Source organism: Pocillopora verrucosa, chromosome 8, assembly GCF_036669915.1.
Source record: "Pocillopora verrucosa isolate sample1 chromosome 8, ASM3666991v2, whole genome shotgun sequence".
NCBI lineage: Eukaryota > Metazoa > Cnidaria > Anthozoa > Scleractinia > Pocilloporidae > Pocillopora > Pocillopora verrucosa.
The window spans coordinates 17,243,839-17,265,293 of record NC_089319.1 but is presented as its reverse complement, the minus strand read 5'-3'; the positions used below and the strand labels follow the sequence as shown (position 1 = coordinate 17,265,293).

General features: G+C 38.7%; 5 protein-coding genes across 9 annotated transcripts; 2 read left to right on the top strand and 3 right to left on the bottom strand.

The window, feature by feature from the left end:
• Nucleotides 1–25: 25 nt before the first annotated feature.
• On the bottom strand, nt 26–6,371 carry LOC131776623 (Rieske domain-containing protein-like). Of its 3 annotated transcripts, XM_059092840.2 has the most exons (4): nt 6,248–6,359; nt 5,690–5,752; nt 2,243–2,434; nt 26–1,835 (listed from the first exon to the last, which is right to left on the bottom strand). In XM_059092840.2, exons 1-4 carry the CDS (start codon nt 6,312–6,314, stop codon nt 1,600–1,602), a joined length of 558 nt encoding a protein of 185 aa, XP_058948823.2. In that variant the 5' UTR covers nt 6,315–6,359; the 3' UTR covers nt 26–1,599. The 3 variants fall into 3 exon arrangements, with proteins under 3 accessions (XP_058948823.2, XP_058948824.2, XP_066026984.1); XM_059092841.2 differs by lacking the exon at nt 5,690–5,752 and having other exon boundaries at nt 6,248–6,371; XM_066170887.1 differs by lacking the exons at nt 26–1,835; nt 5,690–5,752; nt 6,248–6,359 and adding an exon at nt 3,774–5,673 and having other exon boundaries at nt 2,302–2,434.
• LOC131776614 (BTB and MATH domain-containing protein 38) lies at nt 5,848–12,648 on the top strand. Of its 2 annotated transcripts, none has more exons than XM_066170888.1 (3): nt 5,848–5,915; nt 10,718–10,968; nt 11,615–12,648. In XM_066170888.1, the coding sequence occupies exons 2-3, from the start codon at nt 10,725–10,727 to the stop codon at nt 12,160–12,162; spliced, it is 792 nt and encodes a 263-aa protein (XP_066026985.1). In that variant the 5' UTR covers nt 5,848–5,915; nt 10,718–10,724; the 3' UTR covers nt 12,163–12,648. The 2 variants fall into 2 exon arrangements, with proteins under 2 accessions (XP_066026985.1, XP_058948813.1); XM_059092830.2 differs by lacking the exon at nt 5,848–5,915 and adding an exon at nt 9,952–10,075.
• Nucleotides 6,438–8,940, top strand: LOC131776617 (triadin). Its single transcript, XM_059092832.2, has one exon. The coding sequence runs from the start codon at nt 6,575–6,577 to the stop codon at nt 8,585–8,587; it is 2,013 nt and encodes a 670-aa protein (XP_058948815.1). The 5' UTR covers nt 6,438–6,574; the 3' UTR covers nt 8,588–8,940.
• A 278-nt stretch (nt 12,649–12,926) lies between the features above and the next one.
• On the bottom strand, nt 12,927–20,913 carry LOC131776615 (nucleolin). 2 transcript variants are annotated; one of them, XM_059092831.2, is made up of 4 exons: nt 20,761–20,913; nt 14,832–15,291; nt 14,196–14,258; nt 12,927–13,712 (listed from the first exon to the last, which is right to left on the bottom strand). In XM_059092831.2, exons 2-4 carry the CDS (start codon nt 15,283–15,285, stop codon nt 13,663–13,665), a joined length of 567 nt encoding a protein of 188 aa, XP_058948814.2. In that variant the 5' UTR covers nt 15,286–15,291; nt 20,761–20,913; the 3' UTR covers nt 12,927–13,662. The 2 variants fall into 2 exon arrangements, with proteins under 2 accessions (XP_058948814.2, XP_066026986.1); XM_066170889.1 differs by lacking the exon at nt 20,761–20,913 and adding an exon at nt 19,533–19,653.
• Nucleotides 17,099–19,021, bottom strand: LOC131776649 (uncharacterized). The gene has a single exon (XM_059092867.2). It carries the CDS (start codon nt 19,019–19,021, stop codon nt 17,099–17,101), a length of 1,923 nt encoding a protein of 640 aa, XP_058948850.2.
• Nucleotides 20,914–21,455: the final 542 nt, after the last annotated feature.

Genomic DNA, 21,455 nt, shown 5'->3' with positions numbered 1-21,455 from the left:
GAGGGGAGGGGGGGGGGAGCTATTCTAATTTGATGTTTGGTTACTGAACACTAATAAATTGAAGATTTTTCATGTCATATTCACCACTAGAGCTGACAAGGGGAACTTATTTCATTTACTAAAGGATGAGAGCAGAAAAAAAGAAGTCATAAACACCAATCAGAAGAAAGGAAGATACCTTTAACCCTTTAACTCCCAAGATCTGATTGTTAATTCTCCCCTGTAGCTGCTACACATTTCGTTGTAAATTAGTTATGAGAACTTGGTGCTAGATCAAGATAGCAGCTTCTACCTGATAAGTTTGAATATTCTCATAACCTGTTGGCTGAAGAATGTATGGATATTGTAGGGAGAAGTTTTATGTTAATCACTTCTGGGAGTTAAAGGGTTAAGAGCCAATGAGAACTCAAATTTCAACTAACCAAACCTTAAGTGAACAAAACGCAGGCAGCTAAGTTGTGATTGGTTGTAGTTTTGCATCTGATTGGTTGAGAGATTGGTGCAAGTTTTCAAGCCCAATCACAAAGTGAAGCAAAAAAAAAAAAACAACAAACAAACAAACAAACAACAACAACATCAATCTTAAATTATTTTCAATACTCAATTGAAAACTGTTCTAACACACTTACAGTCTGATAATTTAAACGCAATTATAACCAAATTTGAATCACTTTTTTGTAATATTTACAATAACTGAAACAGTTTAAGATGTTGTATTTTTGAAGGTTGGTGTAAAATTGCAATTAAAAACTATAATAGGGGTTTCACAGAATCGTTTCTCTGTTCCATCATTGCGTGAACTGTCACTGTGAGCCCCTTAATGTATATTGACCATTTTGAATGGATCATTTTTCTACAATACACTGTTACCAATTATAAAACCTTTGTAATAATTATACATTCTGTACAATGGATTGCCTTCATTTCAAACCCTGCCCATTCCAGATTTTTTAAACCAATTCAAAATTAAAGACATACCACCAAAAACTGGAATCACCGAAGAAAAATGGAGAGAGAGAATTTGGGAGAATGCCCACCTTACCTGATATTTTAAAGATTTTTGCATTGGTCAACAATCATCTAAACTACACCAAAAACATGGGGGAGTGACACAGCTTACATAGCTTGTAACTAATCCTTAGTTGCTTGCCTTCAGTCCCAGAGACAGACATTTTGCAATTTCACATTATAAATGAACTGACAAACACTGGGACACTGAGAAAACTACAAAGTTCTCATCGATTATCTGGGATTTTCCATGCATTTGAAAACCCCATCCAAGAATGTAGATGGCTCACTGCTAACATGTCCCTGTTGAACAACAGTTGACACAGTGAAACATGCCATCGCGATGTACAGGTTGAACCTGTTACCAAAGGATTACATGTAACAGTTATCAGCCTTCTCAATGCAATTCAAATGTTGGATTTGGTGCATTGTGCACATTATTGCATTTGAATTCACTCAACTTAGAACACCTGTTGCACACAGCAAACCACAATGTACCATAACATGCTAGGCATTTCTGTCAGCCTGTACTCAATGCACAACCAGATTCTCTCATGTATCAAACTCACATGAGCTGAGAGCTTTTTAAAACTAGAATTCCATTGCACCATTGAAATAGTCTGGGGAAAAAGACCTGAAGCCAACTCGCAATTCTCCCTTGTCAGTGACTTGCACAGGATAAATACCAACTTTTGTACCCTTCTCACGAGCAGGATCTTTCACAAATCCATTTTCTAAGGAAAACTTCCAACTGTGCCAAGGACACACAATGCATGGCAGGGCTGCCTGACCCAGCTCTTCAATGTCCCCAAGATGAAGAGGTCCACCTGCATTGAAACAGAATTCAATCCACCTTTTAACTCCCAAGATCTGATTGTTAATTCTCCCCTATGCTGCAACACATTTCATCATAAATAAGTTACAGCATTTGGAGTTAGCTCAAGATTGCAACTTCTACCTGATAAATTTGAGCACTCTCATTAACTGTTTGCATTTTGCAATGACAAATTTTCTTTAAGCAATGCATGGTAGTCTTTAGACCTTCTTCACAATTCTTGCATATTTTCTTAGCTTTTAGCACGTATATGCCTTAGTGTTTGAGCTTTTCAAACACTTATATCATGAGCCCTAGGCTATGGAGATTTAACATTCCCCATGAATTTGACGTTATCTAAATTATCTTATCTCATCCAATCTAATCTTATCTTACGGAATGACCCTCACATCTACTCACCCATGTGTGGACACATTTCATCCAAGGCATGAACTGTTCCTTTATATTTGAGCAATGCAATCTTCTGGTTATTTACTGTCACCAGTCTTCCAGTACGTCTCCTAGATTTTCTCTTACCAGAGATGCCAGAAAAGAAGGGAACACCTTCATCGCTGTTGAATGGTGCCGTACAACTTGAAAGTTCTGGAAGATCTACAAAAGCAGGGAGTAAGTCAAATTATAGCAATTTTATTTCCATATTAAAAAAGCTACCAACTAAAAAAAAAAAAAAATTGACAACATGAGTGAAGGGTGCATTTTAGCTTTTTAAACATTCACCATTAAATTAAATATACTGCTAAGTACTCCAGGAAAATGCACAATTTAGCATTTTATACTAATTTATCACCAAATAAAAAAACACAATCATTGAAAATAAACTATACAGTCATGATACTCTAATTACAAATATCACAACAGTTTTAAATTTATTTAGATAATCACATAATTTTGAGTGCAATTTGGTATAAATAAGAGCAAGTAAATTTTTTTAAAGACTAACAAAATTGCATGAGCCTGTAGGGCCAGTGCAATTTGTGGTCTTCAAAAAAATTTACAAGTGCTTATTTATTCCAAATTGCACAAGAAAAATCATGTGATTACATGTTATTAATAATAAAGATACATGAAAAATACAAGATAGCTTATCATAATTATGCAGAAGCAAAGTGCACATCAAGTGCAAAAATAACGTTATTTTTCAAATCAGGTTATTATTAAAATCCTGCAAGTGACATTGTGCTTTCAGTCAAAACAACTATGTACAATCAAAACAATAATATACAATGCTATTTTCATATCTTTAAGGTGCAAAAAAGTTCAAAGTCCGCCTAAACAGTTCAAGGAATTGTTCAGTCTGGTTTGTTACTTCTTTGCATTAAATTAACTCTCTTCTCCACTGAATTACTGAAAATTGCATTTATCTTAACCAATCAGAACTGAGTAATTTTTCTATGTATCTTATTAATAGCATTATAATATATAATGTAATTTATATTTATAATCAAAATGGGCAAGTCAGTATATAGTATATAGTATTATATGTTTATGAAAATATTGTATGGTCTGCAATCAAAGTGAAATTATAAATTTTATAACACATCACTCAAGCTTTTCTGTTACCCGATATAAAAGAAATTAAATGCAAACCACAAACAACCATTTACTGCTCACTTGATCCACAGATAAGAATGTTTGTTTGTGGTTTAGTACATCATTAATGTTGTGATGAGAGTGTTTTTTTCCTGGAGAAAAAAATTTTTAATTTTGGAAACCAATTTACAATTTTTCATGTAGGTTCCCAAATGGCTTTGGAAACATTTGAGCTCAGAGCTGTGATCAGAAATCATTATAAATAGTTTCCCCTTAACTCAGGAGATCTGATGTACTGAGCAATTCCCCTTAATAACTGCTACTCATTTCTTAACAAATTAGTTGAGAAAATTTGGATAGCGTTACAAAACTAGCTGATAGGTTTGTCTTTTTTCATCACCTTAAAGCCTCTTTTCAGTAAATTGTAGTAAGATTGTGGGCTGGAGTTATTTGTTTGCTGGTAAGACAACAGGTGACAGAATAGTCCATATGTACAGGAGAAGAAACACAACACACACAATCATTTTCAGGCAGGAGGCAACCCACTGGCTCAACGACTTCACATATTCATCCATGTCAATGAGTTTGTCATATTCTGTCTCCAGTACTTCATCTTCAGTGCCGACTATTCCTTCAGGAGTGTAATAATTGCTTATTACCATCAAGAGGTGTAGGCATATCAAAAGGAGAAAAAGGTAAAACATAAGGTATGTTGAGGTAACCAGTGGCTTTTCTTCACTCTCCTCTGAAGTCGAAGGATGATTCTCAACTTGTGACTGAAGATTCCAGCAATCTGCACAAGGATTGATGTTTGTTAGGAGATGCTGCACAGATACCTCATGAAGTACACTGTATACGAGCAGTGAAAATGTCACAAAAGTGTCAAAGATCATGTTCAATTGAATGTGAAAATTAAACTCTGTAAGGATTAAAAAATTCCAGCTAGGGTTGCAGGCAGAATAAGGATAATGCTGCATACAGGTCCAACCAAAATAAACAGAATATGATGTAACAATGCCAGCTTGAAGGAGTCCAGTTTCTCGCACTTTGGGATGAATTGACAAAAGTGATGCAAAAGTACAAAGCAAAACAACAGTTGTGATAAAAATTAAGTTTGTTCTACAATCTTTTGAAATGGTGTAAGTGGCATAGAAATATACAATGAATGCTAAAGAAAGGGTATATAACAGAGATGTGAAGAATAACATTGAAAAATACCACCATTTTGGCCGTTCTGAGAGTTCCATTCTCTCTACCCAATAACCATTTAAAGCTTTTGCTAGATCAATGATTAAAATGGCCTGGATAACCATCACAATAAAACTTCCAATCCAACCAACATGCATTATGGCATTACTGAGGTGTCCTTCCGGAATGAGAAGTGACAAGAGAAGACAGAAACAAAACAGATGAAACTTTATGAACCAGAAGCCATTCTCGAGCCAATGGCTGAACGTTGTAAACACAGTCAGCTGGCAGTTGATTATCGCCAAGAACAAAAAGAAAACCATCATTCCAATGAAGAATCTGTACAGCAAAATGTGTCCCACCAAAGTATCGCACTTTCCTTGACTTGTATTTCTGCTACAGTAACGAGAATTTACCACAAAGAATCTTCTAAAGGCTGGTATAAATGTCAGTGTTGACATCAAAACACCAAATAAAATAAATCCAATGTACATAAGCTTTCCTTGTTTGAGTTTCACAGTTGGAATACCACAGACACCCATCTTAGAAAACCTACAATCAATATAGTCCCACAGATTTGACCAATGAGCTCATATCATGATATTTAAAAAAAAAATAGAGGTAAAAGTAGGTTCTATAAATGAACTTCTTCAATTGCAGAGCTTCTTTTCCAGTCTCTAGATCAATCCATCATTCTGACAGTCTTGGTTGTTCCAATAGAGGTGTTCCTAAGTGTCTTGAACACACAAAGATCACAGTTATCTCAGACTAACAAACAAACAATTGATAGGTGTTCCACACAATCTTTGACCTGTGAGAGTTGCATTGCTGGTCAGTCAAAACATGTGCTGTCCGCTAGTTCCTCAAGCACAGAAGCATAGAACAATCAATGGACACAAAATTATAATACACCACTGGAATGAAACATCTGATTTTTCTTTCTAAGTTGGGTGATTTGACAATATTTATCAGCAGGTACCTGTGACACTTTACAATAAACATACAGAGCAGGTAGGTAACAGCTATGACCAACACAATCAATGATAATACAATTAAAATTATCAGGCAATTTTTACATGGAAATATGCCCATTGATCTTTGAAAAAAGAATTCTAATAAGCACATTACTGCAATGCCTCAAGGTAAAATGTCTTCTTCCACTGTAACCCAGAAGCTTCATTCTGCACAATCCTAACATTTGTAAAGAAAAATCTTAAACTCAGACGAGAGAGATCTGGGTGTTATTTTGAGAGGGAGTTGGAAACAAACAATGAAGTCTTTCTTCAGAGAAACAGTTCCTAGGCCCAAATCCTGAAAACAAAGGCAGCCTTGTTAAAAAGTGGCATCAAACTAGGTAAGTCAGTTACAGTTTTAATATAAAAGAACCTTAACTACATCATTGGAAAAGAGAAAGAGAAATTATTTGTGAGAATAATTAGGCGATCGCGCGACGCGTGATTGTCGAGAGAGCATTAAGTTGGATGGGCAGATAAAACTTTGATCGACAGCCATACAATAATCTTAATCAGAGATAGATCGATTGTGAAATATACTTCAAAAACATCTAGGAAAACCGTTCTTAACAGCTTATTCTCTCGAAGTATGAGCTCACGTAGATAATGGAGATCAATACAACTCCAAATTAAAGGATTTTGGGACTTAACACCCTTAAAAACCCACACAAACCTTCGTATCGAAGACCCTCGACGGTAAAGTAGAAGAATTCGTCGTTATTTGTCGCAGATTCTGCCATTCAACGAATCCGCGAAAAAGAACACATGCAGCTTACTTTGCCGCCATTTTGTAATCTCCTCTCCAGTTCCCAATCGGTTAGTTTCCATAGCGACCAAGACATGTAGCGCCATATTTTGATCCCCTAGTTATTTGAGAGATCAACCCTCAGAAAACAGATGTAGCGACCACGATTGCAAGCTTGCCGGCTTAAAATTGAATGATATCTGCTTATATTGGTATTTTATGCGACGACGAATCCGCATATGAACTAGACTTGCGATGATGCCGAAGTCAAGAAGAAAAGAGAAATTTCAGTTCTTGAAACAAATTCTTGAAGATTCCTCCGCAAGCGATTTAGAAGTTGATGGAAAGAAAAACACCACTGAAACATCCACAAAGAGCGATGGAAGTTCTCAAACAGAAAATGTGAAAAAAGTTAAAGATAAGGCAGCGCCGGTTGGAACATACCCTGTGTTGTTCAAGAAGACTTCTAGAAACAAGAGTTGTCAAACGAGGTTGTCATCATTTCCTCTTTTTCCACTACCAGAGGAAACAGAATGGATCAGTGATGAAGAAGGAGAAGGGAAGAAGAAACCTCTAGTTGCTAGGAAGAAGAAGAAGCAAATCAGATCTGTTTCCAAGAATGCAAACAAAGATACTATGAAACAGGAGGATGAAACTAAAAAAAACGACAGCAAAATGAAAAATCCTGATGGAACAAGAAAAAGCTTCAGATCAGAGCATCAACTGAAAGACACTGATAACCCAGTTCTAAAGACCTGGCTTCATAAAAAAGCCATAGTGGCTCGCAAGCAGAAAAAGCTGGAAAGACAGGAAAAACGTGCAAAAAGGGCTGCCCTGCAAGAGGAGGCCCGTATTCAAGCTGAAAGGGCTTTAGAGTCCATGGAAAGGGTTGGTTTATGGCTAAGAAGGAAACGTAAACAGGCAAAACTAGAATGGAGGAAAAGTCACACCAAGGTCACACCTCAGCAAGGGGATGGCAGCTTACACCCAGGTGAATCTTCTCCACTACCATCCCCTGAGTATAGGGTTGTCAAGAGTTTTAAGTGTAAAGCCCTATCATCTGATTCTAAGACAGGGAATGTGTCTGAAGATAAAAGCAAATCAGTGTCTAAATCTGTGCCAATGGCTAAAGAAGCTTCCTCATCACCCCTTGTTGATGATAAAAGTTTTAGTAAAGAGAAGATACTCCTTGATATGAAAGGTGAATCAAATAATGTGGGAAACACTGCAAATTCTGGAAAGCAGCGTCCAAAGACTGCTATGGATCACACAGAACCAAAGTCCACTTCTAGTCCAAAAATAGCCACAAAAAGACCGAAAACAGCCAAGGAAAGGTCCATCAAGAATGCTGACACTAAGGCAAAAGCAACTAGTTCTGCATCCAGTCATGACACATCGAAAAAAATGCAGGCTTTAAGTTACGATGAATGGTTGAAATTGAAACGAAATAGTGACAAGGAAAAAATGATTAAGAAGAAACAGGATTTGATAGATTCTCACTTAGAAGCAGTCATCAAAGAACTTGGAAAGAAAAGGGTTGAAAAAATTATGTCTCCAAGAAAACAAGTGGATACAGGTTTGAAAAGAATTTCCCACTCCTCTGAGCAGTTAACTCAGTCAGATAGCTCAAAGCTCAACAAAACCAACCCATATCGATGGGTTTTGAGAAAACAACCCCGTCCTGAGCCACAAGGTTGTGACTTTTCAGAAAGCCATAGCACTGACTTTGGTACAAGTGTATCTGGTGAACTCAATGTCAAGGTTGACAATGATATTAGTGGCGTAGAACAACATAAAATTTGTCAAGAAGTGAACAACACATGTGATGAACTCAAGCCTTCAATAGAGAAGGTTAAGACCATTCTTGATTCAGAAATAAAGAAGGTCAGAGAATCTGGAAAAGGTTTGAATAAGCCCATAGATTCACCAGTTTCATCTCCAACAAAACCTGAGGAGTCCACCATAAAGGAACTGAGACCATCGCGACCTATGTCTGCAAGACCTTCCTCTGCAAGACCAAGATCAGCACAACCTCTCGCCACAAAACCTGGAAGCACTCACCTGACAAAGGAACAAACAAAAAAGATTGCAGAAGACCTTGATGTACTTGGAATTTGTGACAGTGAATCATCAGAAACAGATGAACTTGAAATAGAAACTGTTGTTGATGGTGAGATGGGAACAAAATCAACAGTAAGAGAGAACTATTTCGACTATGGAAGTGATGTTGATCCACCTACAATCCAACCACCAGAATTTGTCCAATAGCCACTGAAAACCAAACATCACTGAATCCAGATAAATAAGATACCTCTACTGTTGTCACCTTCACTTCCACTTCTTTTAAGGGAAGCAAATGCTTCTATAACACCTCATAGATCATCCGTTTGTTTATAACACAATGCAAAAGGGATGTTGCCTCAGGCCTTTAGCAGGCATTTGCAAAGACAAGGGAATAATGATTTCCCTATACACAACTACATAGAGACAATCATTCCAAGTCTACCCTATCATCACACAAACATGTCTCTTTAAGATAATAACAGCCATTTAAAAGATTGTAAATTTAAATTTTTTATTTAAAAGTTGTACATTGATTTTATGTAACATTCAATATAAGAATAAAAATTTATTTCATGTGAAATATGTGATAAGCTTTGTGCATTTAAGTGAAATGTTTGAACCAAAGCAACAGTTTAGGGCCCAGTTGTGTGCAGGCTGATTGATGCCAAACAGAGATCAAATTTAAACCCCAGTTTTTTTTAATCCTTTGTTCAAAAGCCTTTCTGGATAATTTACTCTATTATTTTTCAAGCATCTAATCACTGTGGATTATCTCAACCCAGGTTTGAAGATTCATGCCCAGGTGTAGCAGTAGTAATATGGACCAAGGATGATATAACTCTTTTTAACTGTGGAAGTCAGTAGAGTTTGCATATATCTTGTGGTTTTCTTATCCCTTATGAATTTTCAGCTCTGGCTCACCCACACCACTCTTAAACTGTCTAACTCTCAGAAGTGATTAACCTGTAACTTCTCCTTACAACATTCAAACATTATCCAACCAACAGGTAATGAGAATACTCAAACTTATCAAGTAGTTGTTGTTTTGATTTAACACCAAATTCTCCTCACTTCTTTACAAAGAATTGTGTAGCTACTAGAGGGGAGAATTAAGAAACAGATCTTAGGAGCTAAAGGGTTAATCCTTCAACCCTTTGACTAACATCTTCCAGTAATTTCTCCCTACAATATATCCCCTGAATTACACATTAAGGGCATGAGAATAAAGGAAATGATCACCAACTTAAGAAGATATTGGTTGTTAAACAGATTCTCCTTGTCAGCACCTTTGGAAACGTATAGAGAACAGTATGGAGAATATGCATACTGATTTTGTGGTGTTAAAAGGAGTAGATGGTCCTCACAGTATGGTGGACAACGATTTTAACATTCCTACATGTCAATTTTTTTTATTTTATTTCCCCTGAAAGAGTATGTTAAATTTAGAAGCCCTATGGGTTAAGAAGGTAATCAGCATGTTAATTCATTCATTAAGATTAATTCTGATTGACAGATTTTTAATGCAGATAAAAGGATTTGAGGCGTTAATTGTATTCAAACAAGACGACCTTAGTCTCTGTCTGTCTGCAACGAAACACTAAGGTGCTTGTTGCTTCAATTTCTCGTCTATGTTATCAGATTTTGTGAGTTAACATCGCTTAATTGAAGCAGACAGCTTACTTCGATATCCCGGTATGTGTGTACATGTGTTTGTGGTCTCTGGTTAGATCTATACAGCTTGTGTGAATATCTATCGCTCTTTATTCAGATCTGTTGCCTGTTGTGTTTCGCGGTGTGTCACGATTTTCCTTGAGACATTTCTTCTGCATTACTTTTATTGTGCAAAATAGATGAAGTATTTCTTTCAATTAGCTAAATGGAACTATTTGCGACCTTATTGAAAATGAAGTTTTAGATGCTGTTTGAAACAACACTTCTCGGCCTGTCCGTTCGTACGTGAGTGCCTCCTTTGTCTCCTTTGCCAAGCGTAATCTGACACTGGACAACCTACCTGCTCAGTGGATTACGGGGAATAATCCCTGTTGAGTTTTTAATCCTAATAAAATCGCCAGATATATAACCTTTCAAACATCTTGCGCTTGTAGTCGGCGAGGACCGGTAGCAGCCACTTAAGACGGGGAGAGGGGAGGGCAGGGGGTTCTTTGCTGGATATGTGAGGGTGGTGGTGACAAAAGAAGCTTACTTTAGTATCTTGAGACCCGTTCAAGAGTTTGGCAACAAAATAATTCGGATATTACATACTTCCAACCAAAATTAGAAATACGAAGAGCTGATCTGTTTTCCACAATAATAACACCTCTGATTTCTAACCAGCTAAAAGATGAGTGACCCTGACTTCTCACAACCAAGGCACTTCAGTGACGTGGTGCTTTCTGTGGAGGGAACCAAATTTCACGTCCATAGGAGTACATTGTCTATGTGGTCCCCAGTGTTCGAGAAAATGTTCACGTCCGAATTCGTGGAGAGAGACGCAAAAGAGATAACTTTGCCTGGGAAAAAAGCAGACGAGATTGAAGTGCTGCTCAAGATAATGTACTCTCAAGGCAGAGCTCGTCAAATAAGAGGTAGGCGAGTCTCTATGGCATAGCCTGCGGCAGGCTCATATTATCAGGGTTGCAGGACGCGGGTTTCTGACCACGGGAAGATTTGAAACGAGTCGGGGAGAAGTTTGTTGGGGTCTGGCACTAATCTCGTTATCCGTGCCAAACCGCTTGCCGACTCGCATTGCTCAAACTTTCCCTCGGGCTAGGAAACACTCTTGCCGAAGCGCTGATCATTAAAGACCTGCTCGCATATTTGATGGGTTGCTTTTGGTGTGAAGATCAGGACATCGGGATGGTGTCGGTCAACGCTTTGAATTGACGATGCGTCGGTGGTAGGTCGGTGCTCGACGAGTTATTGAGCATCACCGACAGACTACTGACGCATCGTCCACACGTTTACGTATTGACACCATCCCGATGTCCTATCCTTCACAACACGAACGCATTTCCGTCACAATACCGAGACTATAACTGGCCCCTCACTGTGTCCGCCATTGAACTCTTCGGTAATGTTAGTCTGTTCTCCTTCGTCCTAAATCAACGCGCATACTTTGTGTGTCCACTGTCTTTAAGGTTATTTATGATATCGTTGTGTTTACAATGAGTACTAAACATGAAGAAAAAAAATATTTAATGATTTATTGCAAATCAATCCTCTCTGTATTAGAAGAAAATTGTCAATTCCTGCTGGAACTGGCCGAGGAATACCAGATGGACACAGTTAAGGAGCTTTGCTGCGAATACCTTTCTGGCAACGTACAGGATACAACCTGTGTGAAGTTTTATATGATTGCAGAAAGATTTAGACTTGATTCTTTGTTGAAAGAAACACTCCAGCAAACGAAATATCTGCCTTGGAGGACATTGGATCAGGACGCGTATTTTGATAAACTTCCCGACAAAACCAAACTAGAAATCTGCAAAACAAGGATACAGGAGCTTGAAAAGACTCTGGCTGAATATGTAAATACATGTTCAAGCCTTGTGGATGCAGTGTATAGAAAAGTTGCGGAGAAAGTTCAGACTACAGAGTGTGATAATTACGAGGTTCATCGTTGCGGAGTGAGCGAACGTTTTAAGCTTTCTTGCAAGTGCTGTAGGAGGCGAGTTCAGTATGCAGAATGTGACTTGGAGTATTGGATTTTCAGAACACAGCTGAAAAAGTTGTTTGATTTGGAACACTATAATAAAACAGCTCGGGAATGTAAAGGCTGAATAGTGTGAAAAAATTAAACGCCAACCCGCAGTTTTGGAACAAAGCGGTCAAACGTCTGCGCATGTACAAGCGTCGTAATGACTAAGGACTGAGTGGCTTGCTTTCAGGCTGTTACAGGTAATCATACTAGCCAGTGAGTCACGGTGTTTTATAAGCGAATTACTTGTTTGGTAATTAAAAGCTCAATACAGGACGGTAATTCAACAGGATACCCGTTCGTGAATAAGCTTTGTGTTCGAAAAGTCTCGAGTTTTCCTTTTCCATAATTTTGTTTCCTGTACAGGAACAGCACAGGAAACAGCGTACAGCGGCTTGGTTAGGATGTGTTTCCTAGAAATTTTGCGTGGGAAATTGGCGGCCAAAATGAATCCCCTCGCGCATGCCTTTCGTTTTGACCGCTGTGCTCAGTGTTGGCCGGTTGTTGGGCTTACATTGTAATTGAATTTGCTTCTTCATAGAAAAAAGGGGCCGGTCTTTATTTATCGCCTGGGGGGGAGGGTTGGGTTTGGAGGATTTTGCTTTTGTCACAATAAAATTTACTCGATCCACCCACAAGGCTCTGTAGTATAGAAATGATCCACCCTCACTGGAAGTTATAATTTTCATCAGCCCTCACTCTGATGGTGGTTATGTGTAAGTACCAAGATCAAAAGTTCATACAAGTAATATATAATAATGTATAGTATTATATATATATTAATATACATGATAGGATATAAAGAATAAAACTCAATATAAAGGGTAAAAACAGGACAAACCTTAGTCATTTCTTTTATCAGCCTTTTATATTTTTCTAAGTTACACAAATTCAATATTCGAAATCAAATGACAGCAACAAAAACACGTATAGACACCTTACTAAATAAAGCTTTTGGCAATAATTTTATAATAAAATGCATGTGAGAGTGATGATAGGTGTACAACAGAGTTGGGGAGGGGTAGGGCTAAGGCTTTATGGCACTTTTCACGGAATGTAGAACAGTCCTTCAACACTACCAAAAAGATAAAAACAAAGATTAAAAAACTTAATTCCTCAGAAATTCGATATCTATTTCTAATCGCAAGAGTAACTTTTCGGTGAAAAAATTGAGAATACACGCATTGGCAGGATCTTACGGGCAATGAAACTTAACATTCTCCTCGTTCAGTGTAGTGGCGCGACCGCTGACAAACTGACGGTGCAGCCCTATATGAATAGATACGCATGCATGTAACGGGGTAAACTGCGCGACACAATGAATGACACTTAAAAAAGAACCTCGGAATTGAACTCTGTCTAGCGAGTTCCTTTCATAATAATGCCAGATCAGGAGCCCACCAAGAGTAATGGGCTCCTGGCCAGATTCTGAATTACCAGAGTACACTATCCCACACTCATATGCATTTTTACAATTTTACATGTGCTCGCTTTTTCTTTCCTAATGTTACAAGTTTTAATGACAAACTACTGCGGATGCGATGAAGTCGACATCGCGAGGCGTTTCCTCAGCCGGTCGAGTCTAGCGTATCTCAAAATTCCCCCTAAAGGTCTCTTGCATCAGGTCAAGATCTTGAATTAAGAAAGTAAAATAAACAGAAAAATGTTATTTCTAAACAAATAAAGCCCTTTTTAAGTCTGCGGAAACTACGGAAAAGGTCATAAGCTGTCTATTTTTAGTTCGCGAAAAACGGAAAGTTAAAAATTAAACAAGTTTGGTCCCAGTGTCATATAATAAACTGCTAACTAACCTCGCTTGCTCGGGGCCTACTGGAGAATATTGTATGACCCTTAGTCGTTTCGGTCCGTTTTGCCACGTCCTCGGGAAAATGTTCCCCAGCGCGACCTTCACGCTCGGTTAGTGAGAAGTTATTATTCAGGCTGTAAATACGTGGCTCTTGAGATAAAATTCAAGAATACGACCTTCTAGATTTAGAGCTGCTAGTTAACAGCATCATATAGTGTTGCTTAATTTTTCATACGATTGAGGTGGTTCTCAAAGTTAGTCAATATATAAAACCGCTGAGGGGTGTAAATGTTTCGATCTACTCTCACCTCTCTTGAAATCCCGAATTTCTCCCTCGAAGACGTCACTTTCTTCCATGGGAACTACAATTTCTAAACGAATAAATTTATAAAGTTATTGCAACAAGTAACAAAAAATAAAGAGCTAATGTAGCCTAAAAAAGGGAAAAGAAATGCGAGAGAATGTAGACGAATAAAACCGATAATGCTCTGGAATCATCTTCGTTTCACATATACTGAGAAACTTTTCCTTCTAGTTTGAGATTTATAGCTGATAACTTATTAGCTGATAATTACTTTGAAAAACCGGTGAATGTTTGGCGACCTTTAAATAGCCCCATCAACTGCTTAACTCCCATGAATGACCAAGAGAGAATTTCTCCTTTCAATATCAATATAAGATCAAGTAGACAAATGACGAGAATTGAAAAACATATATCAATTAGGGGAATATTAATTATTAGTTATTATCCGAACTATTATCATAAGAATTGTATGGAAGACAGTTAGAATAATTTCTTGAGAATGGAAGGGTTAAAATCAAAACCATTAAACGTGCGTGGGAACACTGTACTCGTACATAAAATGATAACGTCAAATACGAGAGTGTCCACAAGATTTCTCGCCCCCCCCCCCCCCCACCCTCAATAAAAATTCAAGAACTACCTTCATAACCTTCACTCTCGTCATTCGCATCATCAATTGCTGGGTCTGCATCAACTGTTTCTACTTCGTCTCCTTCTTCTTCTCCTTCGTCATTCTTTTCCTCCTCACTGCGGTCATTTTCCCATTCTGGCTCGTTCCATCCCTCCAAGTCACTATCTTCGACCCACTGTGGATTCTCATCACTCTCATCCCAAGCCTCCTCATCCTCTTCTTCACTCCAATCCTCCTCATCCTCTTCTTCACTCCAATCCTCCTCGTCCTCTTCTTCATCCCAATCTTCGTCCCAAGCCTTCTTGTCCTCTTCTTCGTCCAAGGAAGTCTCAAATTCCGAGACTGTGCCCCAGTCTTGAACGTTCCAAATTTCTCCGAGGTTATTGGATGTTTCAGGGACAGGTTTGGCTTTAGCCAACGAGAGAGCACAAAGCAGCAACAAAATCTTGATAAAACCTTTCATTTTAATCTAGAAATAAAAACGTTTTAGTGCAATATGCTGGAAAAATTTTGTTAGTTGATATCAACAACCAACTTCAATTCCTTATTAATATTATCGAGGACGAGAACGGTTACCGTCCGAAGTCAACGGGAAGGAAAACGAACATAATATATATATATATATATATATATATATATATATATATATATATGCAAAACAATTGGAGCCCGTTTTTGCAAGAACAGCATAGTTGTGGAAAAAAGCCATATCTCGGTGTATTGAAACACTTTACGATCTTAAAAATGGAAGTTCAATTTCTTTTATTTATTTATTTATTTTTTTTTTTTTTGCAGTGTCACGCGAAGACAGCAATAACGACTCTAGATCTTTTCTCAGTAAACTATTTTGTACTTGTCGCGTTCGTTCGATAAAGTAGACAGTCTGAGTACTGAAATATTTGCACAAATTTTTAACACAAGTCTTCCATATCTTGTCGCTGTGCAAAAAGGAATTCTACTGATTCGCAACCATTACCTATTGCCTTATTCACTGCAGTTTCTAAAGACCACGTTACATGCAATCAGGCGGAGAAAACCATGGAATACATTTACATGAAAGCTCTTAAAATGTTTGCGATGATATAACACCACTGTACCTTCACGCAGTCGAACCGATGAACCTTAATACATTTCACTGAGCTCGGTAAAAATTTAAAGATCTTCAGAGAGTTAATTTAAGTCTTTCAACTTGGAAAGTCCAAATTAATCTCCTCTCTGTAGAAGAGGACCCATAATTTAATTCTCCCTTAGTAGTAGATAGTTTATTCTGATTAAAATCGCAGCCAAAAGCTGAATTAGATTAATCGTTACAATAGTAAAATCTAATAAAAGTATGAGAAAAGTATAAGAAAAATGTACACAGATTAACTGCAATCACTATATATGAATGTATTCATGAGTCTCTTCGTCTTAGCCAGAGGAACATTAAATTTCCTCATTCGTCTCAAATTGAGTTCACAGTTGTTCTGAGGAGGCAGGAGCTTATACAGTTTATGGTCTGAGTTACAGGTGATGGAATCAAAAAGCTTAGTTGTGATAGACTGCTTGCGTTGGGAGAGTGTCTCCAAGTTGGCTTGATTTAATGCGTCGCTATATGGAACAAACGGAAAAATAATTCGCATGGCAGGAAGCGCCTCGTGAAACACCGGGCATGCGTATTCCATTACTGGGCGGATACAAGTCCTGTAAAAGATTAGCAGATCTTTGGTGGGAATATTCACTCTCTTCAGTTGTTTAAGAAAATATAATCGACTTGCAACTTTTTTACTTATTTCAGCAACATGACAGTTCCACCGAAGGTCGGAAGAAATGTTTAGCCCCAACAACTTAACAGTAGACACTACCTCTATTGCTTTCCCTTTGATAACAATTGGAGCAAAGTCCGCGGCTGATTTAGCGAACGAAATCCGCAGTTCCTTACAGTTCGATTCATTTAGCTGGAACTTATTTTGATTAGACTTAGCAATCAGTTCCTCCACATCAGATTGAATACGACTGCCTTCTTTCTTGTGAACTCACTCTGCAATAGTTGTGTCATCCACGTATTTCCACAGATTCGTATTGCTGGTGTTGATGTCGTCGATTATAAGAATAAACAGCCACGGCCCGAGCTTGGTTCCCTGAGGCACCCCTGCCGGTACATTCCTCCATTCGGACAGGCAATCTTCTCCCAACTTGACTCTCTACTTACGATCTGTAAGGAAGTCGATGGCAAAACGATACGCCAACTGGTATGTCCAAGGCGAGCAGTTTCCCAGCGAGAAGCGCGTGGTCTATCAAGTCAAAAGCCTTCCGGTAATCGAATAAGACGACCCTGACGGTGGATCCTGTACCGTCTGTGTGTTTGGCCCAGGAGTGCACCATATTAATGCATGTGTTGTAGAAGATTTTGGGATAGCCCCAAATTGGTTGTCTCCAATTTTCTTGAGAATTGATGGTCGCAAGTATTCTGCAACAAAAAACTCCTCTGCCACCTTAGAGAGAATAGACGTTAACAAGATGGGACGCAGGTGTTTATTTACGTCTTTAATTGGTTTCTGCTTTGGGATCGGCACGGTATCAGCAGATTTCCAAGAAGGTGGTAAACGTCTTTCAGCAAAAGATCTGTTAATGATATCAGATGTATCGGAAAGGAGATCGGCATTTTCCTTTAGCAACCATGTTGGAATACTGTCGGGGCCAGACGCTTTCCTAGGGTTGATCGACACAAGCTGAAGGTAAACAGCATGCTGAGAAACGACAAATGGTTGCTCGGTAGAGTGGTCTTGGGACAGCTGGAAAGATTCAGCAGATAACGGTGTAAAGTCTTGCATTAGGGAGAGGAAAGTATCATTGATCAGGTTGGCCAGGTCCAAAGCACTAAGAGACTCCTCACTTATGTGTTGTAATGATCTCATTAGCTCTTCCGAGTCCCTAACGGCCGATGACATGCCGCTCAGTTTCTTAACTCCACTCCACCAAGCAGATGGTTTGCACTCCTTAAGCTGGCTAACTTTGGAGTCGTAATACCGCCACCTGCAGATCTTACGCTCACGGTTCACTCGGTTCCGCAGAAATCGAAACATCGGCTGATTATTTTCTGCGAGTGCTCTTTGCCACCGTCTGATAAGATCTTTCAAACCTGAATTAATCCAGGGCGGATCTCTAGAGTGGATCGCTTTGGATCGCAGTGGCAGTACACTGTCCAGACCATGTTGGATTATTGACTGAAAACTTGACCCTTTCTCTGCACAGCCATGTACGTTGCCGACGAGGGTGTACGCATCGACCTCTTGGAGGTAGATGCGTATAGCAAGGCGATTGCTAGGTTTTAAGTCCCTTGTTTTGATCGTTGATCGCGAGTCCGGAAGCTGGGATCTATCCTTTGGCTGTACCTCTACGGACATGTGATCTGATAGACCGTGGGGAGGACGTTGGATGGGGACCTTGTAGTACTCTCTCAGATTCGTTAGGACAAGGTCCAGTATTTTATCGCCTAGCGTGGGGAATTTGACAATCTGTTTTAGATCAAAACTGTTCTGAAGACGCTTGGTGTTAAGCCGATTGAAATCTCCAACAATAAGCAGACCACTGTTGGGAAAGCGCGATTCAATGGAAGACAAACTCTGCCAAAAATAATCTAAAATTGCAGGGTTATTGTTGTTTGGTGGATGATAGATTATTCTTAATACAATACAACTGAATCCCCTCGGGAGACGAGCAGGTCGTAATTTTAACCAAAGCGCTTCAAAAGATGGGTCTTCTAAATCTTCTAGGATAGTAAAGTTAATATTGTCTCTAATATATACGCAAACCCCTCCCTGAGTAATATCAACTCTGTCCTTTCGCACTAGATTGAAGCCACTGAGCGCGACAATGTTATCTTGAACACAACTACGAAGCCATGACACAATCCAAATTTGCATGTTGGGCAACGTAGCGGATTTCATCAATCTTGGGAGCACGTTCGTTAAATATAGCGATGGAACGTAGGCAGATGGAGAGCCCTTCCTTGTTGAGATTGAAGTTGATGTTAGACGAACGCAGTTTGACGGATTGTGGGCTTGCTGGGAAACACGCCAAGATAGTTTTCCCAAGCCATTGCCGACACCTCGCTGCTGAATCGTGCTTATTTTAAGACGACGAAGTTTGCTACGCTCTTGAACAAGACGACCAGCACGCATACCTCTATAACGAGGCCAAAGACGTAAGGAACTCATGTTGACCTTGTTAAAACTTACTTGGGTATAAAACTTACATCCCCAAGTAAGTTTTAACAGGGTCAACATGAGTTCCTTACTTCCTTCCTTAAATCCAAAAACCAAAATTATTACTATTAGGATCTTGGAGTCAATACATATTTGTTTCACTGTTATGGTAGATCTCTGAGGGGGTCCTTCGAAAATAATTTTGAACGCGCTACCTTATTTAATCCCAACCATCATAAACTATACATCGAGGAAAGGTAATTCAATATCCCATCCCGTAAAATGTTGTTTCGCGGTTTTCGCGTCATTCAAATGGGAGAAAAATTTATGAGGGGCCGTAACTTTAATTCGAATCGGATGGCTCCTCTTGAACAAAATACCAGGTATCGAATTTTACCGCACAAACAAAACTTCTGCAGATTCCCAGCAATCACAAGTGTGCTCCCTAAAAACTGTGTGAGGCCGGTTTTGGTCACTTTGACCAGCCAAATGTCGAGTTTCTTCAACAAAAAAGTTTACTTACAACGCTTTTTGCCAGTACTCGTATGTGCCAAGAACTGAGGTGGAAAATTGTTTATAAGGATGCAGATATCTCGCGTTGTATTACCCCGTAAGCAGTTGCGTTTTAAATATTTTATTTTGTCTCTGCCACTTCTCCACGGAAACAAAAATAGTTACACAAAAACGCAATCAAGCGGTGGAACCGTAATTTATGCAACAGACAGAAAGCTCTGTCAATGTCAATCAGATACGAAAAAGGTTTTAATTCTTAAAATTAACCATGACGTATTTTGAAAATTTGAATTCTTTACCAATACTTTCAAAACTAATTTACCAACAAAACGGAGTGCAATTGAAATATTTAATTAGGAAAACCCGATATGCACATGTACTTTCAAGATTCTTTCAAGCGGTTTGTTTATTTTCGTTCTTTTTCCCTCTCTTTTATTTAATTTGTTTTTCGTTCTCGTGATGAAGTCGCCGCCAGTTAGACGGCCAATAGGAAATTTTGGATGAGTACCTATCAAACAGCAATAACTACGAATTTCATGACGTTTTGTAATGGCTGCTGTACAAGATACTATTTGGAGTCAAGACACGGCGCGAAAAAATTGAAACTTCAGTTGATGTAAGACACTGAAAAACAGGAACCCAAACTCAGTTACAGCTGGCAGTTAAAATCATTCCCTTGTTATTGCTAACTTAATAGAACCTGAAACACAACTATTGTACTGTACGAGAATAATAGAAACATGAAGTAAAAAACCTAAATTTCTGCGATTATTTCGAGCTCATTCTTCTAAAAACGCGTGCGTTCGTTTGCCCCATTTTAGTCTCTCATATTAGTATCTGGTACGTACGAGCGCAAAACTTTCTTTTTCAAAATTCAACAGTTTGTTTACCATTACACTTAATTTAAAAAAGGCGTTTCCTTCTCTAAATTCACGCGCGTTTCGTAATCACACACGTCCAAAAGCTAATAACGTATTTTAACAAACTTTACTTCTCCTGAACAATGATATTATTTCCTCAAGGCAAAAAATCCAAACAGTTTGCGGTACCTCCGGCAATGACCACGACTTACCTAAATAATCGAGTACGCTAAGCGAGTTTAAAAAATTGCTCTTGTATCACTTAATATCAGAAGATTCGATGCTTACCACACCATCAAACAATTAACTTCATTTTTCGGATACGCAGTTCACCACTAGAATTGTAGAACAAAGAACAATCAATGTAGTTTAACCTACCAGAACTCAAGGAAGGTAGCAGGCCTTTTCTTTCGTACCAGCCAAGATCGGTAATTGTGATTAAGACGGATCGTAAGGGTCGATAATAGCTCTTTACTCCTCCATGGTAACAGTACAGGCTCAGAAAACACGACATACCTCACGTGCGCTGGGCCAAACAGACACTCCGGCGGATCTGAATTATATGTCAACTATTAATTTACGGGTGATTATTGCTTTCCCCCCCACATTTTGACAATGTCCATTAAGAAATGGCGGTCGAAACGCTAGCCGCACAAAAAGGTATTTGCTAAAGATTTTTGCAAAATGAATAAACCGTTTCAGTGAACACGCACGCTTTAAGGCAAAGAAAATCGCCAAATTTTGCGCGCGCAAAGACAACTCCACGTTTAAGCCTCATAAGTAGTATATGTGATGAGTATGAGATCAGCTTCCTTTTCTCTTGTTGCCGTATTTCTGTCTTGCCCTACACCTTTCTCAACCGTAATGTAAATCACATAAAACTGACTAGATCGGAAAACTTCCCCGCGCTACGCATAATGCTTTAAAAGCGGGTACTATCAGGGGTGTACAGAATCAGAAAATTCGATCTCAGATTAGATCGTGACAAATAGATCCTTTTCTTTGACGGCGTCGTTTCTCGAATTGATTTTAAACCATCAATATGACTAATTACTGTTTCCTTGATGTATGAG